Below are 16,442 nucleotides of genomic sequence, written 5' to 3' on the forward strand. Positions count from 1 at the left end.
TACCAGGCTTAAATGTTTGTTTATCCGAAACCCCCCGGGGTGAGGAGCTCATTCAGGAGAGTCGCCACGCTAACATTACAGCATATATATATATATATATATATATATATATATATATATAATACTGACACGCCAGAGCTTTTTCAGTCAATATCAATCTATAAATATGTTGTTGTTCAATATTTATATCCTGCCTGAGACATTGAGGAAAGTTTAAATTATCATATCAAGCTTTTGCACCTTCAACACCTCCAACATCACACGTCCACGCACTGTATATTCACTGCTGATCTACCCACTCCACTGTTTCTGTTGTTTGTAACCTCAGTTTAATAAACTGTTGGTTTCAAGTAACTCTCTTGTGTGGACTCCCTCCTTGTCAATGGTGCCTTAATGCACGGTCTTAACTGGGTCTGAAGCCCCGAGAAGAACATCTGGGCTACCTTACTAACCTCTGCTGACCAGGATAAATGGTGGAGAATGGATGGATGGATAATCTAGTACCCTTCTTCGCTTACTCTAAACACTCCAGTGATGCAGCATCAGAGGACGCTGGTCCGTCAGCGTTCTGCCGGGTAACAGCTCCGTTCAGCTTCTGGCTCCGAGCTCCGAGTTCCTCTTCGTGATGAAACCCCAGCTTTTCCAGGAAGTCACAAACTTCCACACGGCCCCGCCTCTCCGGGTCATACCTATCGAAATGAAGTAAAGAATTGACTAGAGCACTTCACTATATGATGTAGTGATCGTGATGCCTCAGCTGGGTATCTCTTACCTCGACCAAAGCTGGTCGAACTCGTCAGACCTCATGGGGAGAGCGTAGGTGAAGAGGAGTTCCCTCAAGCTCTTTTTATGGATCCAACCCCGGCCGTCTGCGTCAGGCTGGCACAGCACCTGATGGGAGAGAGAGGAGCAGGTATTCAGATCTTTGCATCGTGCAAAGAATCATTTTAGGTGAAAGTTTTGCTGACCTTAGACATGTCTGCCCACTTGTGGCGGGCTTCAGAGGCCAGGAGGTCATGGAGCTGCTCTCGTCTGTGAAGGACAGACAGAAAAACTAACATAGAAGCACACCACAGACAACTTTCCTCCGAATGTCCAAGCATCAGTAATGAGACTCACACACACGCAGTTTGCGTCCCCTTTTTGCCGTTATTTTCAACGACGTCGACAAATTCTGCGTAGTTGAGGTTGCCGCCGGAATGCAGGCCGATCAGATCCAGCAGCCGCTCGTACTCTGCCTCCCTGCAGAAGATCCCCAGGCTGCCGTAGAGCTCTTTGAAATCGTGGCAGTCGACCACGCCTTTACGCTTCCTGTCCATCAGTCGGAACGCTGTCAGGTTGTCCTGATGGGAAGAGGTTGGGTTATCAGAACAGACGTTCATTGGTTGGATAGTTAGTGTGTACTGTTGGTGATTGTTTGCAATCACACTCTGGTACTGTAGATCCTGAAAATTAATTTCCGGCTGAGTGTTTTCACATTCCTAGAAACTAATCAGAAAGAGAGAGAGAGAGAGAGAGAGAGCATGTGTGACTGTGAGTATTTGTGATTAAATGCTACAACTCCTCAAGACCCAAGCCAAGTTCCCGTGTCTTGTTTGCCACCTGCTGATTAAAGTTACTGATAGTAACTGAAGCCGTTATATCGCTCTCTTCAAAGCCGCCAGACTCCATTCACAAATAAGTGATTTTACCTCTCAGAACACGAGTATACATACAACCCCACTTCAAAAAATCCAAATAGAATATCCATAGAACAACAGCTCCATAACCGACGTGATCTCGTGGGTAGGCGTATAAATAGCACGGCACTTTTAAGGACATTTTGCGGGTCATGTTTACGCATTTTAAGCTTTATGTATGTCATTTAACGCTGTTCTCATTCCCAACTCATCACATACGCATGGTCGCAGTTTTAAACACGTGGTTAACGGTGTCAATTCAAACAAAACTACTTGGTTATGTTTAGGAAAAGATCATGGTTTGGGTTAAATTAAGAATGTTGGTTACATAAATTAAGTCAACGGTTGACTTTTGGTTTCACACAGGACATGAACGGCGGTCTCCTCCCCATCCTCCTCCCTACGTGGACTTTCTCACTCTTTATACTACCTCACCTGAATCCCGGAGCTCTTGCTCTGAGCATCTGTCGCCGTGGCGTGAAATGATGTGACGTGTAAAAAATACGTAGTGATAACACGCAAAATGAGTTTAGAAATTATTCGTCATTTGGTGAGACCTGGTTGCCAACGCTACTCCACAGGGAACCTTTAAGATTTTAGTCCTGGTTGATTTGGTGACGCCTCTGGTTACTGGTGGTCCCGACAAAAGGACTTTTACTAATACAGGTTCCAGGGTTTCATTTGAACAGAGCAGCTCATGATTACAGTGTAAATCTGCACGCCATCCCCTCTGCTGCCTTTACATCCCAGCGGCCTCATCTTTGAGGGAGTCGCTCTCTGATACAGTGGTCGCTGCTGCTGTGGACACATCTACAGCAAAGCTTCCTACAGCGCTCACCCTACTCTACATCACTACTGTTGTTGTTCAGCTTCGTCTTGCTTCCTCCTTTCTAGTTTTTTTTTAAGGAGGCAGAAAAAGAAAAAGATTGGCTTTACAAGTCCCAATTAATTATTTTAATTATTTTGCTTTGAGATTTTGTAAATATTCAATCCACTTTGTGAAAGAATTTCATGTTTGGAGTTATTTCCTTTTCACACAGCTCCATGGTCAAATCTTGAGCACATTGGTACGTACATCAGCATCCTCCTTCTTCTCCTGTCACGTCTCTTATAAAAGCAGAAAATGCCTACGAAAATACCAGGCATAAGTAATGCCAAAATGTTGTTGGATGTTATTAAAATCTTAAAAGCAGACATTCTTTTTTAAGATACCCTCCTTTTTTAAATTAAAATAGCAGCATGGCTGATTAGCAGCCGGTCTGAAAGATTTCTTGTTTAACATCTTGCTCACCCCGTGGACGATCTTGATCCTGGTCTTCAGGACCGCCAGGCACTGCTCAGCAGAAGTGAGCCGGGGCTCGACCTCGTCCTCCTTCTGCCCGTCTCTGGATGTGACCTCTATGGACACCATGAGGGGAAAGACATGTTAACCCTCAGAGATGGATCACAATAGACCCGTTTTTGTTTAGGGCGGTCCAGGGGGTTTTTAGGGGGAGATAGCAGGTCAACAGTAGATGTCACATAGAAGTGGTGAACAGAGTATATGATTTCCATCCCCATGCTCTTTCAATTTATGGGTTGATACCATTTGTTACACAGATTTGGTGCTAAATTTAACCATTTTTTACCATAAAAATGATCAATAATCCCTCCAAAATACCACATTAAGACACCAAGACCTTGAGGAACACCGTAGAAAAAGACATGCTGTTATTTCGGATCAAACACTTTTGACATTTTCTTGAGATTTCTGCAAGAATTTACATTTTTGGGCGATGCCGGTTTTTCCTCGCTAAAATTTAGCGTAACTTTGGAGCGTTATTTCGCCTCCTTCCCGACATGGTTGGTACCGATGGATTCATTAGGTTTCCTAGTATGATATATGATATCTATATCTTCACTCTAGCTTTAAAACTGAACCTGCCAGAGCCTCTGAAAGACGGTAAAGTCAGTCAGGCTCATAATGAACTATATTTTTTGCCTTTGTGAGGGAATGTTACCAAACAAATTGGAATTTTTGTTCCATTTTGTGACTCATTTGTGTCGGAGAATGCCCTTCATGTCTCCGAGCACACCGGGCATTTAACAGCCTGACCTAATTTACATTTAATTAGAAGCACACTTGTATTCTAAATCTGGGAAACTTGATTTCTATTTATGACTAAACTTTACGTCCTGGCTTTTGTTTGATGATTCTCCTCTTCTTTTTATTGTAATTCTTTCTACTGTGTTTCTTTTTATTATTTTTTTTTTAGAGGATACAAATTAGAGCGATGCCCTGCTGCTCTGTTTTCTGCTTCCAAAGCATATAATTAGCCCAAACAAGCAGAAATGAATCTGAATCTGTGCTTCTTCTCCGGCTCCGCTAATGAGAGACGAAGAAGGCTCACTCTTACTCTATTTATAATCCGGGATGATTTCTCCAACGGCTGGTGTGCTAAGAAAGACATCATTTTACAGGAAGCAGGGGGGCTTATGTCTGATCACCGTGGGTGGGGTAGGAGTTTGGATGCAAAGGCAAGATGGAGTGAGGGGGGGGACGGACGGGGAGCCTGCTGGGGGGAGTAGGAAGGGATTTTAAAAATCTCTTATTTAAGCGTAGAGAACCCCGCCATGCAGAACTGATGGGATTGCTGACGCCGCCGGTCAAGATGTTTGAGGCTGCCGTTCTTCTCGTCTCACCCTCGTGGTACTTCGCCAGGAACGCCGAGCGCTCGATGCTTCCGTCCCTGAAGCCCAGAAGTTCGGCAAACTCGCGGAAGTTGTTATCGTCCAAGATGACCCAGCTGTCCTCGAGTATCTGGGGGGTCAGAAGAAGAAGAAGAGACACGTTGGCAGTTTGCTGAGCTGAGCTGAGCTGCAGGCCAGGTCGCATTGACTTTTCAGAGTCAGAGACACACTCAAGTACAGCAGGTACACAAGCAACTTTAACCTGTATTGGTACGTGTCCACAGGCTCCGTGCTTTCCACGCTCCCCATTCATTGTCTATGTAAGCAGCCGCGCAATGCATTATGGTAGCGTGGCGTCGCGATTCGAGAGACTAGGCGTCACGACGCCCGCTCCTCATTTGCATAAAATTGAGGGCTCGTCTACTTTATGCAATTCACGGGCGTCCGACGTGACTTGCCGCCTCTCGAAACTCCCGATAATCTTTTAAAACAAACGTTGTCGATCCAAAATAAAGAGAGATTCATCAACTGCAGGGATTATTTCTCGACTCAAATGTTTTCAGAAACACATTTCAGTGAACTATTTACGTGAAATAAGAGCAGAAAGTTTCCAAACGAGCCTCCATACTGGTTCCGGTTTGAAAGCTGGGAGCAGCAGCCAACGGAGGGAAAGCGTTCCTCCAATTAGGAGCCGAGTGCCTTGTTTCTAGGGACAGCACACCAAGCATCCAATGTTGGGAAGTGTTGCGTCCCCTCGCCATAAAAAGCTCCCCTCTATCTCCTCATGTAAACAGTGTTTTGTGTTCAGTGTTGGCAGGTCGATGCTGCTCTCTGCTGGACAACACTGAAGTGTAATACACCTTTTTGTTTTGTTTTTTATTTTAATGTAGCATGGAAAATGCATGTCACAATGAAACACTCAGTTATTAAAGTCACTAGAAGGAACTTTCATTCTGTGTTGATTCTGGCGCCCCCTGTGGACAACAGCGGTAGTGTTTCCATGAGCGCCGCCGATAAATGTCGTAAAGATCTGCAGCTGCCAGACTCCCTTCAGAGAAGCTCTAATTTTACTGCAGCAGGGTCTGATACTCTGCCTCGCTCATATTGTTTGGTTTATTTATTTGCCGATTTTTCTGTATTCTTTGCCTGATTGGATTCTCTATCATCTAAACTTAATAAATAATTGTCCGACTTTTTTTTTTTTGTAATTTGTCGTTGTGCCATCTCCAATCAAGGAAAGGAATGATGGCCACAACTATAAAAATAAAAAACAATTTGTAATAAAAGCAGTGGGAGTTATCTTCTCACGAAAGCTAAACAAAATTTAGCAGATATTTAGAATATTATAATTAGTAAAAATACAAAACATATCTACTCTGTACAGATCCATGTGGAGATTGTCTGCTTTAGCTGTTATTTGCGCCCCACTCACCTTCCGTACGTCCGTCTCTGACAGCGTCCCGTCACAGCTGTGGCTGACGGCCCGGATGCGGTCGCTCAGGCTGCTGTGGCGTTGCTCTAATCTTGATCTCATCCTCTGGAAAACAATGTCCAGGATGTTGCAGGTGTCTGAACCGACCTGCAGGCCGGAGGGATGCCGCCGTCCTCTGACTGACCGCAGGGTCGACCGAGGTGACGTGCACGGCCTGTAGGGCAGAAGGGGGCTCATAATAAAAGATGGTGTAGCCAGAGCTGCAGTCAGTCTGCTTGTGACCAATAAAGTTGGAGTTAAAACCTGTTAAAAGTCGAGAGTGCAACCAGAGCAAATCAGGCTGTAATCCAACCTGAAACCAAAATATGCAACGATCTTCTTGGATCAATCAAAAGTTTGATGGATTAGGGGGCTCAGGTTGTCTGAGTGTAAGACGAGATTTAAAATTCTCGAAACGTGGCACTAACGTGTCCTGATGCCGAGCAAATCGGGTCTTTTTTTCAGGTGGAAGCAACACCTGATATCTAAAGACGGATAGACGGGGGGACATGCACTGAATCAGATCTTTGTAAATGACCATTAATGTCAGGCAACGTATGTCAAACTGGAATAATTAAACACGATCCAAAGCACTACATAGAACCAGGGAATATGAAGTGAAGGGTGTCTGTTTTCATGTGGGAAGGTGAGGATGTATGTACAGTTGGGCAGCAGCTGTTACAGCAGAGATCTGAGCTGTATGTCTGTCCATGCTCACCTCTCAGTCGGGTAACTCTTCTCTTGGGATGAGGATGTTTCATCTGTTAGTGGTACTCCCAGGTTTCTGAGAAAGCCGGTGTAGTAAACCAGCTTAGAAGAGCTGCCGGGTCTGGAGCCGGAGGTCTCACACAGCCTGGAAACATGAAGAGGAAGTGAGAGTGAGCTGAGGGGGTATTATGTGTATGACTGCACTGTGTGTGTTTCTTACTTGTTGAAGAGTGTGTCTGAGACGGGCGCGCCACAGCAGCTCAAGACCTTCTTCAGGTCGTCCTGTGTGACGTATCCAGTGAGCTGACGGTCACACAGCTTCAGAGCAGCAAGCACTGAACTGAGCTGCTCACACAGCCGATCCAGCAGTAAACGCTCCGCCTTAATATATCAGTGTACACACACACACACACACACACACACACACACAAATCAAACTGTGCGTTAATAATTAACCCCTTTTTTTTCTTTTGATCTCATCTTCTGTTTTCCGTCTCTGTTTGATCTCATGGTGTATGCTACGTGTGATATCTGATCTCAGGATGTTGTTAACACACTCACTCTCGTCCGTGAAGCAGATGCCAGAGACAGTTTATCAGCGCGCTGCGTGGTCTGCCTCTCAGACGCTGGTTTTTGCTCCTCCTGAGAAAAAAAATAAATAAAAATATTGTACACGTGTAGGAATTAGTGCACACACACACACACACACCGTCAAATGGTTAAACAAACATACAGCAGCATGTTCAGTGTCCTCAGGGCCATCCAGGGGCTCAGCGGCGTTAGCAGACGAGGCTGGTGGTGGTGGTGGGTTGAGTGCCTCCAGGCCGGCCGGCTGGATGACCCCGGTGTGTTCTGGGTCCAGTGCGTTGAGCAGCTCTGTGATCTGTGACCGTCCAGTTCGAGGCCGGGTCCCACCGGATCTCTCCAGTAAATGTCTCAGGTCTGCTCTAGTGATCCGACCGGCCTCCTCCTGGAGAGAAAACGTGAAAATGTGAGCATTCTTCTATAAATTGTATCCACCTTATTCTCGGGGGCGTTACTGTAGAAATGCTTAACTTCCAGTGAGGTAACGGAAGAAGATTTGATATAGATAACTTAATTAAAGAAAGGTGTTTTAAACCATCCTCATCTTCAACCTCTTATCCGGGTCGGGTCGCGGGGGCAACAGCTCCAGCAGGTGACCCCAAACTCCCCCTTCCCGGGCCACATTAACCAGCTCTGACTGGGGGATCCCGAGGCGTTCCCAGGCCAGTGTGGAGATATAACCACCTCAGCTGGCTCCTTTCAACGCAAAGAAGCAACGTCTCTACTCCGAGTCCCTCACGGATGACTGAGCTTCTCACCCTATCTCTAAGGGAGACGCCAGCCACCCTCCTGAGGAAACCCATTTCGGCCGCTTGTACCCGCGATCTCGTTCTTTGGGTCATGACCCAACCCTCATGACCAGAGGTGAAAGTAGGAACGAAAACTAACCGGTAGATCGAGAGCTTTGCCTTCTGGCAAATTATTGTACATAAATATTTCTTCTTTCCTTTTTCCTCGACCTTAAGGTAACATCTTTGAGCGTGATGGAGACATGTGATGATGAGTAAAATAAAATGTATATTTAGAAATCTGGCTTTGGTATTACTGTTTTTCTTTACTTCTGAATTGTTTGTGGCTGAACTACACCTCCCATCACAGAGCTTGTTGGCCTGTTTGTGTGCTTTATGTATAAATACGGGTGTGGTTTCCACCTTTTTAAACACTTTGACCTGATGAAGATCCAAACATAGTCAATAAAAATCCCGTTGCATGGAGTCGTGTACAGGCGTTTTTCTTTACTGAGGTTATGATACACAATATCTCAGTGCTTTATTTGACAATGCACTGAGATATTATGACGGTACTGGATGGCACAATAGCGTGTTTATCTGACGTGGATGTTACATTGTGAATTCTACACAAACAATGTGAGTCTTCGTCGCTGCTGAACGCTTCCCCCAGAGAGAGTCTAAAAACCATAGTTGGCTCAGAACCTGCCTGAGTGGAAAACCTCATTATTGGCTGGCGGTGTGAGGACACTCTTGTTTGATCTCCCACCCGCTGAATAGATTATTAAAACAGTTGATGGATGGATTTTTTTTCCTCCCATGCCATTAAAAGGAGGAGATTTTGGCAGATAGATATGTGTGATTCATATCTGGGAGAGGCTTCACACACACGTGCACACACACACACTTCCTCAAACTTGGAAGCCGACTGTTGTTTTGTGAGTGGCGGCAGCAACATCAAACATAACCGTGAATTAATGGAAAATTCAACCCCCTCCCCCTCTTCGCTTTTCCCCCAAAGTTTAGTCAAACTTCCAAAGTTTCATCCAGCTGAAGGAGACTGATTTGAAATTAAAGAGGCAGAACTGGATGCGGAGGCGTGTTGAAGGGGGACGGCTGTCAGGCGAACATATGGCTAGTGACTGAGTGGCTAACCAGTGGCCATATGCAATCATCTAATCATGTTTATGGCCATCAAAAAAGCTGCGGATGATGATTGGCTCATCTGTAAAGCTGTCTGGCATTTATATTTAAAGCACACACCTGAGCATGTGCCTTTGTCTCCTTTAGCAATCTGCTGAGATTACTCCCCTGTGTCCTGTCTGATCACAATCTAAACCACTTCGGTCTTAAGATAAGATAAGATAAGATGGACCTTTATTAATCCCCGGAGGGAAACTTGTCTGTTACTACAGTTTTTGTAAAGGCTGTGCTAATAAGGACGGGAGGGGGGGTGTTTGAAAGCATTTCAGTGAGTCTTTTGAACAAGTAGGAGCTCCACTTTATTTACTTCCTGACTCCTACCGTGTCCAGCAGGTGGAAAATCTCTTTCAGTCGAGGGTAAAAGTCCTGGAGATGCAAGTTGTCTTCTTCTGGGACGGGCTGCTCCGAGGCCCTGAGAGAGGAGATGAAAAGGAAAGATGACAAATCAGAATATATATATTGTATATATGGCCGTGAATTCCTTTTTAATTCTAAACACCTCTTCCTGACCAGTAACCAGTGCTTCACCTCGTCGTCACCTCAAGTTCATGTTGTGTGTAAGATGATCTGTAATGATCTGCCAGCTCAAGACCTTGAAAGGTCGCTATAAAATCTCCTGCCACAGTTTTAACTTCACTCATTTCTTTACGAGTACGTGCGAGTAACGTATTAACGCAACTTGTGTTTTTTAGGTTGTAGCGGGCTCAGTTTTAGAGCTAAAGTGAAGATACTGGTATCATATGAAACTAAAAAACCTGATGAATCCATCGGTACCAACCATGTCATACTAGCTTGTAGTGAAGGAGGTTAAATAACGCTCCAAACTTATGATACATTTTGGCAAGGAAAAACTGTCACGTCCATTTTCAAAGGGGTCCCTTGACCTCTGACCTCCAGATCAGTGAATGTAAATGGGTTCTATGGGTACCCACGAGTCTCCCCTTTACAGACATGCCCACTTTATGATAACCACATGCAGTTTGGGGCAAGTCATAGTCAAGTCAGCACACTGACACACTGACAGCTGTTGTTGTCTGTCAGGCTGCAGTTTGCCATGTTATGATGGGAGCATATTGTTTTATGCTAAATGCAGTACCTGTGAAGGTTTCTGAACAATATCTGTCATTGTTTTGTGTTGTTAATTGATTTACAATAATAAATATATACATATATTTGCAATAAAGCAGCATATTTGTCCACTCCCATGTTGATAAGAGTATTAAATACTTGACAAATCTCCCTTTAAGGTGTGTTATTGATTTGATAAAACTGCCTTTACAGTGGAGATAACATTACATTTTTATACATATACCCGGTTGGTTTTGTTAATTCCAGTAAAGTTGATCCAGACAAGATGACTTCATCCTCAACCATGTTAACAAAAAGAGAGAACGGCTGCTTTACTTTGTGCAATTCTATGAACAGAAAGTAAGAAGAGTAATATGGAGCCGCAGATGGCTGGAGAATGCAGACAATATGGTCGGTCTGTTCTGCAGCAAAGTTCAGTTTTATATCACAGCAGACTCATGAACAATGTGATGACATCACCACGTGTAGGTTCTACGTGTGAAAAGGGCTAAAAGACGTCTTCTCAAACCGACCTGCTGTCGGTGTGAAGGTTTGCGTCGCCCTTGTCTTTGACCTCGTGGCTCAGGAAGTGGCCCAAGAAGTGTTTCCACCTCACTGGCCCCGTTGCTCTCACACCGTAACTGCAAACACACACAAAAATCCATACGCATGCATGAAAAATACATTACACAGAATAGATGATGGCGAGATTTCAAGAGTAAAAGGGGTGGAGAGGAGAGGAGAGGGGTGAGGCAGAGCAGGTTGGTCGAAAGAGGGAAGAAGAAAAGACAAAAAGATAAATAAAATATATCTTCCCGTACCAGCTGGTCAGCTTCTGGAAGGAGTGAGGGTTCATGGGAAATATAAAGCTGCTGAGAACGGCCCTGAGGACTTCCTGTTTCACCAGGCCGGAGCGGGTGGTGTCAAAGGCCTGCAGCGCTTGCCACACCGGGGTCGAGTTCACGCACATCTGACGGGTAGAAGATGTACAAACATTCATATTTTACAGACTTTTTTCTCTCCTCGATAAAGACAGGAAGTGAGTCATCTCCGGCTTCGGTTGCCATGGAGAACATCCCAGAGGATGCTGAGAGAAGAGCCGTCCCCAACTCTCCGCCGCCTTTCCCGCAAATTAGTCGTGATTAACACACTAACTCGGGAGCTGATTTTTCCGGGCAAACATTTTAATTAGAAGTGTTCCCTCTGCCGTTTGCATCCTGACGCGCCACTTAGAGCCAATTTAGCCCCTCCGTCTTCAAAAGAGGATAATGCAGGGAGAGAAGGCCAGATGGTGACATGCAAACGGGGGGGGGGGGGGGATAAAACACACACAGAGTCATTCAGACAAGTCCGTACCTTGTCGTAGAAGAGAGTCTGCAGCTTCCTGTGTGGCAGGACGGACGGGGCGTCGTCAGATCTCTGCTTCCTCCGTTTGACTCCCTCGGGTGGAGTCGTCCCTCGGCTGGACACTTCTACACAACGACAACGATCTTTAGAAAAACTCCTGATTCTAGTATTTACTTCACAAATATGGTCAAAAGAGTTTGAGACTAGATTTCATCACACAATTGGATTTTATATCTGACAGGCTGAAACCCACAGTAGAAAAAAATATCCAAAAAACGCTGAAAAATGTCTGAAAAATGTCCAAAGCCATCCATCCTCTGAATGCTCTAGGTCTCTAGTTTGATCCATCCATCCTCTGAATGCTCTAGGTCTCTAGTCTGATCCATCCATCCTCTGAATGCTCTAGGTCTCTAGTTTGATCCATCCATCCTCTGAATGCTCTAGGTCTCTAGTTTGATCCATCCATCCTCTGAATGCTCTAGGTCTCTAGTCTGATCCATCCATCCTCTGAATGCTCTAGGTCTCTAGTCTGATCCATCCATCCTCTGAATGCTCTAGGTCTCTAGTTTGTGGCTGTAAAGTTTCATGAGGCTGTGATTATCCTAGAGGTCACCACAGGTCATTTCATACAGTGAGGTCACGTTCACGCTCACTACAATGAAATGGCTACTGCTGGTTATCCTATCTGTGTTCCCTGCTGCTTCCTCTACATCATTATCCTCTAAACATTTTGAATCCATACCTATCTTAGTGCAGACTGGAGCAATCTTGAAGTTATGGCTGTCACCAAAGCCCAGCTTGTCCAGGAACAGTTGGTAGGAGATGTTGGACGTGTTATTGGGACTGTAGTGATTCCATAGCCTAGAGGAACAAGCAAGCAGACGCTGGACGTTAAATAAATGGTTCAGTTTCACAGGTGAGCATCCATGTCGATGACGAGATGAGAAAAGAGGTCATGCTTTATCTGTTCTAACACACAGAGAGTGTGTGTGTGTGTGAGAGAGAGAAAGAGAGAGAGAGAGAGAGTCCTGAGCGCTAAAACCAATTAAAGCCATTGAAAATGAACCTGTCACACACAATCCTCTAGAGCCGCGTCAAAATAAAGTTGAGGAGCGTTTCTGGAGTGGATTTGACTGCAGGGCCTCGAAGTTTTAAAAGTCAATTAGCTGCGTCTGAGCATCCCGAGACAAAGGCTGACCACAAAGTTAGCGCCGTAGTGATCTCGTCCTATAGCCGACAAACGACTCCCCACCGCTGGGAATACCGGAAATAGTCGGGACTGTGTCGGCTGGATGACGACGCGTCTCCACACAAGTTCAAAAAAGACAATTTGAATTTGATTATATTCATGCGTACTTTTTTAAGTGTTTAGATATTGGGCTCAGACGTATTAAAACGTGTGAGAGAGAGAGAGAGTCTGTGTACATGATATAATACAAAAAAAAACAGTTTAGTTAAAGGTCCCATATCGTGCTCATTTTCAGGTTCATACTTGTATTTTGTGTTTCTAGTAGAACATGTTTACATGATGTGATGTAAAAAAGCCTTTTATTTTCCTCATACTGTCTGCCTGAATAAACCTGTATTCACCCTCCGTCTGAAACGCTCCGTTTTTAGTGCAATTCAACGTCTGTGTATTTCTCTGTATATTGAGCGTTGTCCGGTCTGGGTCTTCTCCATGTTTTCATCTCAGAATTTTAACCCTTTCATAGTGAGTTTTCAGTTCATGAAAGTTAATTATAACCTTTTTGGTTGCCTAAAAATGTCTTTATTCTACTCCACCCTCTCGTTACACTTCTGGTTGCAAAAAAAACCCAAGAATGCGACGGCCAAAATGCCAAACTTGGAGCTTCAAAACGGCAGTCCACAAACCAATGGGTGACGTCACGGTGACTATGTCCACTTCTTACATAGCGTTTATGGCTTAGATCCTTAAATACACCTCAGCTCACTTTTAAAGGTCCCATGAAATCGATCTGAGGTAGATGTTGGGAAGAAATACTTCGTTATTAGTTAAACTAGGGCTTAATACGGGCTGGAGGCGTTCATTAAAGGAATACATTTGTTTGTACACTTACTTATTGCTGACTACCTGATTGTTGTTTACTAAGCAGTCAACCAGTCCTCATGTGCGGTGTGTTTTTGGACCTTTTGCATGGCGCCTGCACAGATTTAATGTGCGATCATTGTGTCAAACTGTGTCAGATGTTGTGTACCACAGACCCCCCCGAACCTCTGAAACTCCTTGTCTGTCAGCTGGATGCAGTAGTTGTCCAGGATGCGGCGGAACTCGTGCCGCTGGATGTGTCCTTCTCGGTTGTAGTCAAACAGGCCGAACACTCTGATCACGGTCCTCAGGTTGCCTCCGATCTGCGGGAGAAGGAGGGTTCACACACAGTGATTGACAGCAGCAGCAACACTATACACCTCGGCGGCGGCGGTGAACTCCTGAACCCGAGCGACTTGTGAGGTTCGGCTCGCCGGGAGCTTTTCATCTCGTGGTGAACATGGTTATTGACACGCCTGCCTTGATCTGTGGAAGCCCCGGTCTGTTCCCAGAAGTGCTGACAACTGACGAGGGAGCAAAGAGGAGATGCAAAGACGGCTCGTAGACAGATGAAATAGAGAGAGGAGACAGAGGAGGGAGGGCGCTGAGAGGGGGATTATGGGTCAGCGAAGTACAGACGGAGAGGTTTATGGTTTAGAACGGCAGCGTGAAATGGATGTGCTCCTGTGTTTCAGGACTGAACTTTGGGAGATATACTTACAGGATATCTTCTCATTACTACATTGATGTCGCCAATAGATATTTTCATTTACAAAGTTTAAATTAGCAGTTGTTCCAGCTGCAGTGAGGAGATTTATGTTCTCCTCAGGCTGAAATGTAATTGGTGATCCCCTGAGCTTTCATCTAGTGCCATCATCAAGTCAAAATTTCTATTCGTCCAATACTTTGGTTTATTTCCCATCAGCCTCAGCTATTTCCTGTGGATATTTCTGGGATATACATATAGTTTTAATGTTAAAGGTTTGAAGTAAATCGCCGTTTCTATAGACACCATTTTATCTACAGCATGCTGGTGAAAATAGATTACAAAAGTATGTCACGATCAAATTCACATGACAACTTGACAGCTCGTTAATTGCTGGGCTAATGAGAATTTAGTCTAAAAACAAGGTCAAAAAGTGCTGAAAAACAACTTTTATAGATCATCATGTGACAGTGAAACCCGGGTTTATCAGCTCCTTAAGGTGGGGAGGCCTTACTTACAGCCACGGTGTCAGCCGTGTCATATTAAAGACTTTATATTTTACCAGACTCCATTGATGAAAACAGTAATATTACCTCTCAGAACACATGTGACAAAGTGATCTACTGACTGTATATTGACATCATATCAGCAACATTACTACAGTTTCGATGTCTATCTGTAGAAAATGTTACGGAGATGAAAAAAAAAGTTTTTTTTAAATCAACACTTCCTGCTTTCATTTCAAAATAAAAGCCCTCAAGCATTTTTTTCTGTGGATGGAAATCCTTCATTTGTTAACACAAGGCTTTTATTCTGAAATATTTGCCGGACAGTGTTGTAGAACATGCAGTGACTTGGAGAGCTCCATGAATGAATATAGTACAGAGTTTTAATTGTGGATTATTACTATTATTTTCAAATTACCACACGTTTCTTAACCTTTCTCTGTCTAAAACAAATATAAATGATATTTATAATTAAATGAAATGGCCATTAAAAGGCAAACTCTATGTAGAAAGAAAGGGCTGACAGCAGCAGCAGGAACGTAGCAGACACGCAGCTGGTGTGAACACCCGACGCGTGAATCACGCAGTCACCACGCCACACAGCCGCCACGCGCACCTGACGTTACTGGTGTGTTCCAGGCTTAAGAGTAGAGTGCTTAGAGTGTGTGTGTATGTGGGAAGTGAGTGGTGAAGCAAGAGATAGAGACGCCAGGAGCGAGTAACGTTATGGACACCGGCCCAAACAGGAAAAGTTCTCACGCAGGTGCAGAACGTACGTGCTAACTGGCCGTCGGCTGTAGTCTTTGCTTTGTGTTCGAGTGCAACTTGTTGGCCAAGACAAAGGCGACGTGAGGCAATGTAACAGTCGTCCTTCATCGCATCTAGTTCTTTGATGTCAGCTCGATGTGTCTGGGCCTTTAGAGGCAAACCAATATACGAGTCTAACTGTGACTGACACAGTGAGCAGTCCAGGATCAGAGCTACAGGCACAAAGAGATTACATACATGTGTAATTTGGAACACCCTCACTCTCTGGGAAGCTGCTTGATGAGGGTTTGGATCAGGTTAACATTGTTGGAGCTCAGTCGCAGTCAGTCGGAGTGAGCAAGCGAGCGCCCCAGCCAAGTCCAGCTCCGTCCCGCCTTCCAATGTCTCCACCAGCTTCGCTCCGTAGCTCCGGGGCGCCGCCGCGCTAACCGCGGAGGAACAAGAGCAGAGAGATACTAAATATACCCCCGGTGACTCTTGGGTAATCAGAGTCTTCTGTCGCCCAGAGAAGTCTCCGTCTAATTGCACTCTGATTAGACGAGCTGCCAAGTCTCTCAGTGAGAGGCGTGGAGGGAGCCCTCCCTCTCATGTGCACGTTGCGCTGACATTGTCTCCACAAAGACACGAAATAGAGCAGATGGAGTAAAGTCGAGCAAAAAATACACAAGATGCTGACCTCTGGAACGGTTACGCTTCCCTCTCTCCTGCACCAGACTAGGTTGTGTTTCTGTGATTCCAGATTTGCACGTTTCTTTTGAATCACAAGGGGCTTTTTTTTTTGTACACAGCAGTAAAACTTTGAAGATCTCCACTTTTTGTAATCTTTAACAACTTCAGCTACCGTTCAAGCTTTCCTTACAAGCATAACAATTAGCCCCGCATTTACACCACCTTTCATTCTGCCGGAGTCAGGGGGGGAAAGAGAAGAGGCGCTCCACAGCAGCCCGTGCGTTTAA

General features: G+C 44.9%; 1 protein-coding gene across 1 annotated transcript in view; it reads right to left on the reverse strand.

The window, feature by feature from the left end:
- efcab6 (EF-hand calcium binding domain 6) overlaps nt 1-16,442 on the reverse strand; it is a 39,282-nt gene that overhangs the window by 9,389 nt on the left and 13,451 nt on the right. The window contains exons 5-21 of the mRNA XM_037759897.1: nt 13,693-13,829; nt 12,202-12,320; nt 11,469-11,584; nt 10,934-11,082; nt 10,646-10,753; nt 9,366-9,456; nt 7,262-7,498; nt 7,090-7,170; nt 6,749-6,909; nt 6,539-6,673; nt 5,782-5,995; nt 4,362-4,479; nt 2,971-3,077; nt 1,120-1,343; nt 969-1,032; nt 773-891; nt 519-689 (exon numbers count right to left, since the gene is read on the reverse strand). Coding sequence (XP_037615825.1) covers nt 519-689; nt 773-891; nt 969-1,032; nt 1,120-1,343; nt 2,971-3,077; nt 4,362-4,479; nt 5,782-5,995; nt 6,539-6,673; nt 6,749-6,909; nt 7,090-7,170; nt 7,262-7,498; nt 9,366-9,456; nt 10,646-10,753; nt 10,934-11,082; nt 11,469-11,584; nt 12,202-12,320; nt 13,693-13,829 — 2,351 coding nt within the window. The remainder of the gene's footprint in view (nt 1-518; nt 690-772; nt 892-968; nt 1,033-1,119; nt 1,344-2,970; nt 3,078-4,361; nt 4,480-5,781; nt 5,996-6,538; nt 6,674-6,748; nt 6,910-7,089; nt 7,171-7,261; nt 7,499-9,365; nt 9,457-10,645; nt 10,754-10,933; nt 11,083-11,468; nt 11,585-12,201; nt 12,321-13,692; nt 13,830-16,442) is intronic.

Source organism: Sebastes umbrosus, chromosome 23 (assembly GCF_015220745.1).
Source record: "Sebastes umbrosus isolate fSebUmb1 chromosome 23, fSebUmb1.pri, whole genome shotgun sequence".
NCBI classification, from domain to species: domain Eukaryota; kingdom Metazoa; phylum Chordata; class Actinopteri; order Perciformes; family Sebastidae; genus Sebastes; species Sebastes umbrosus.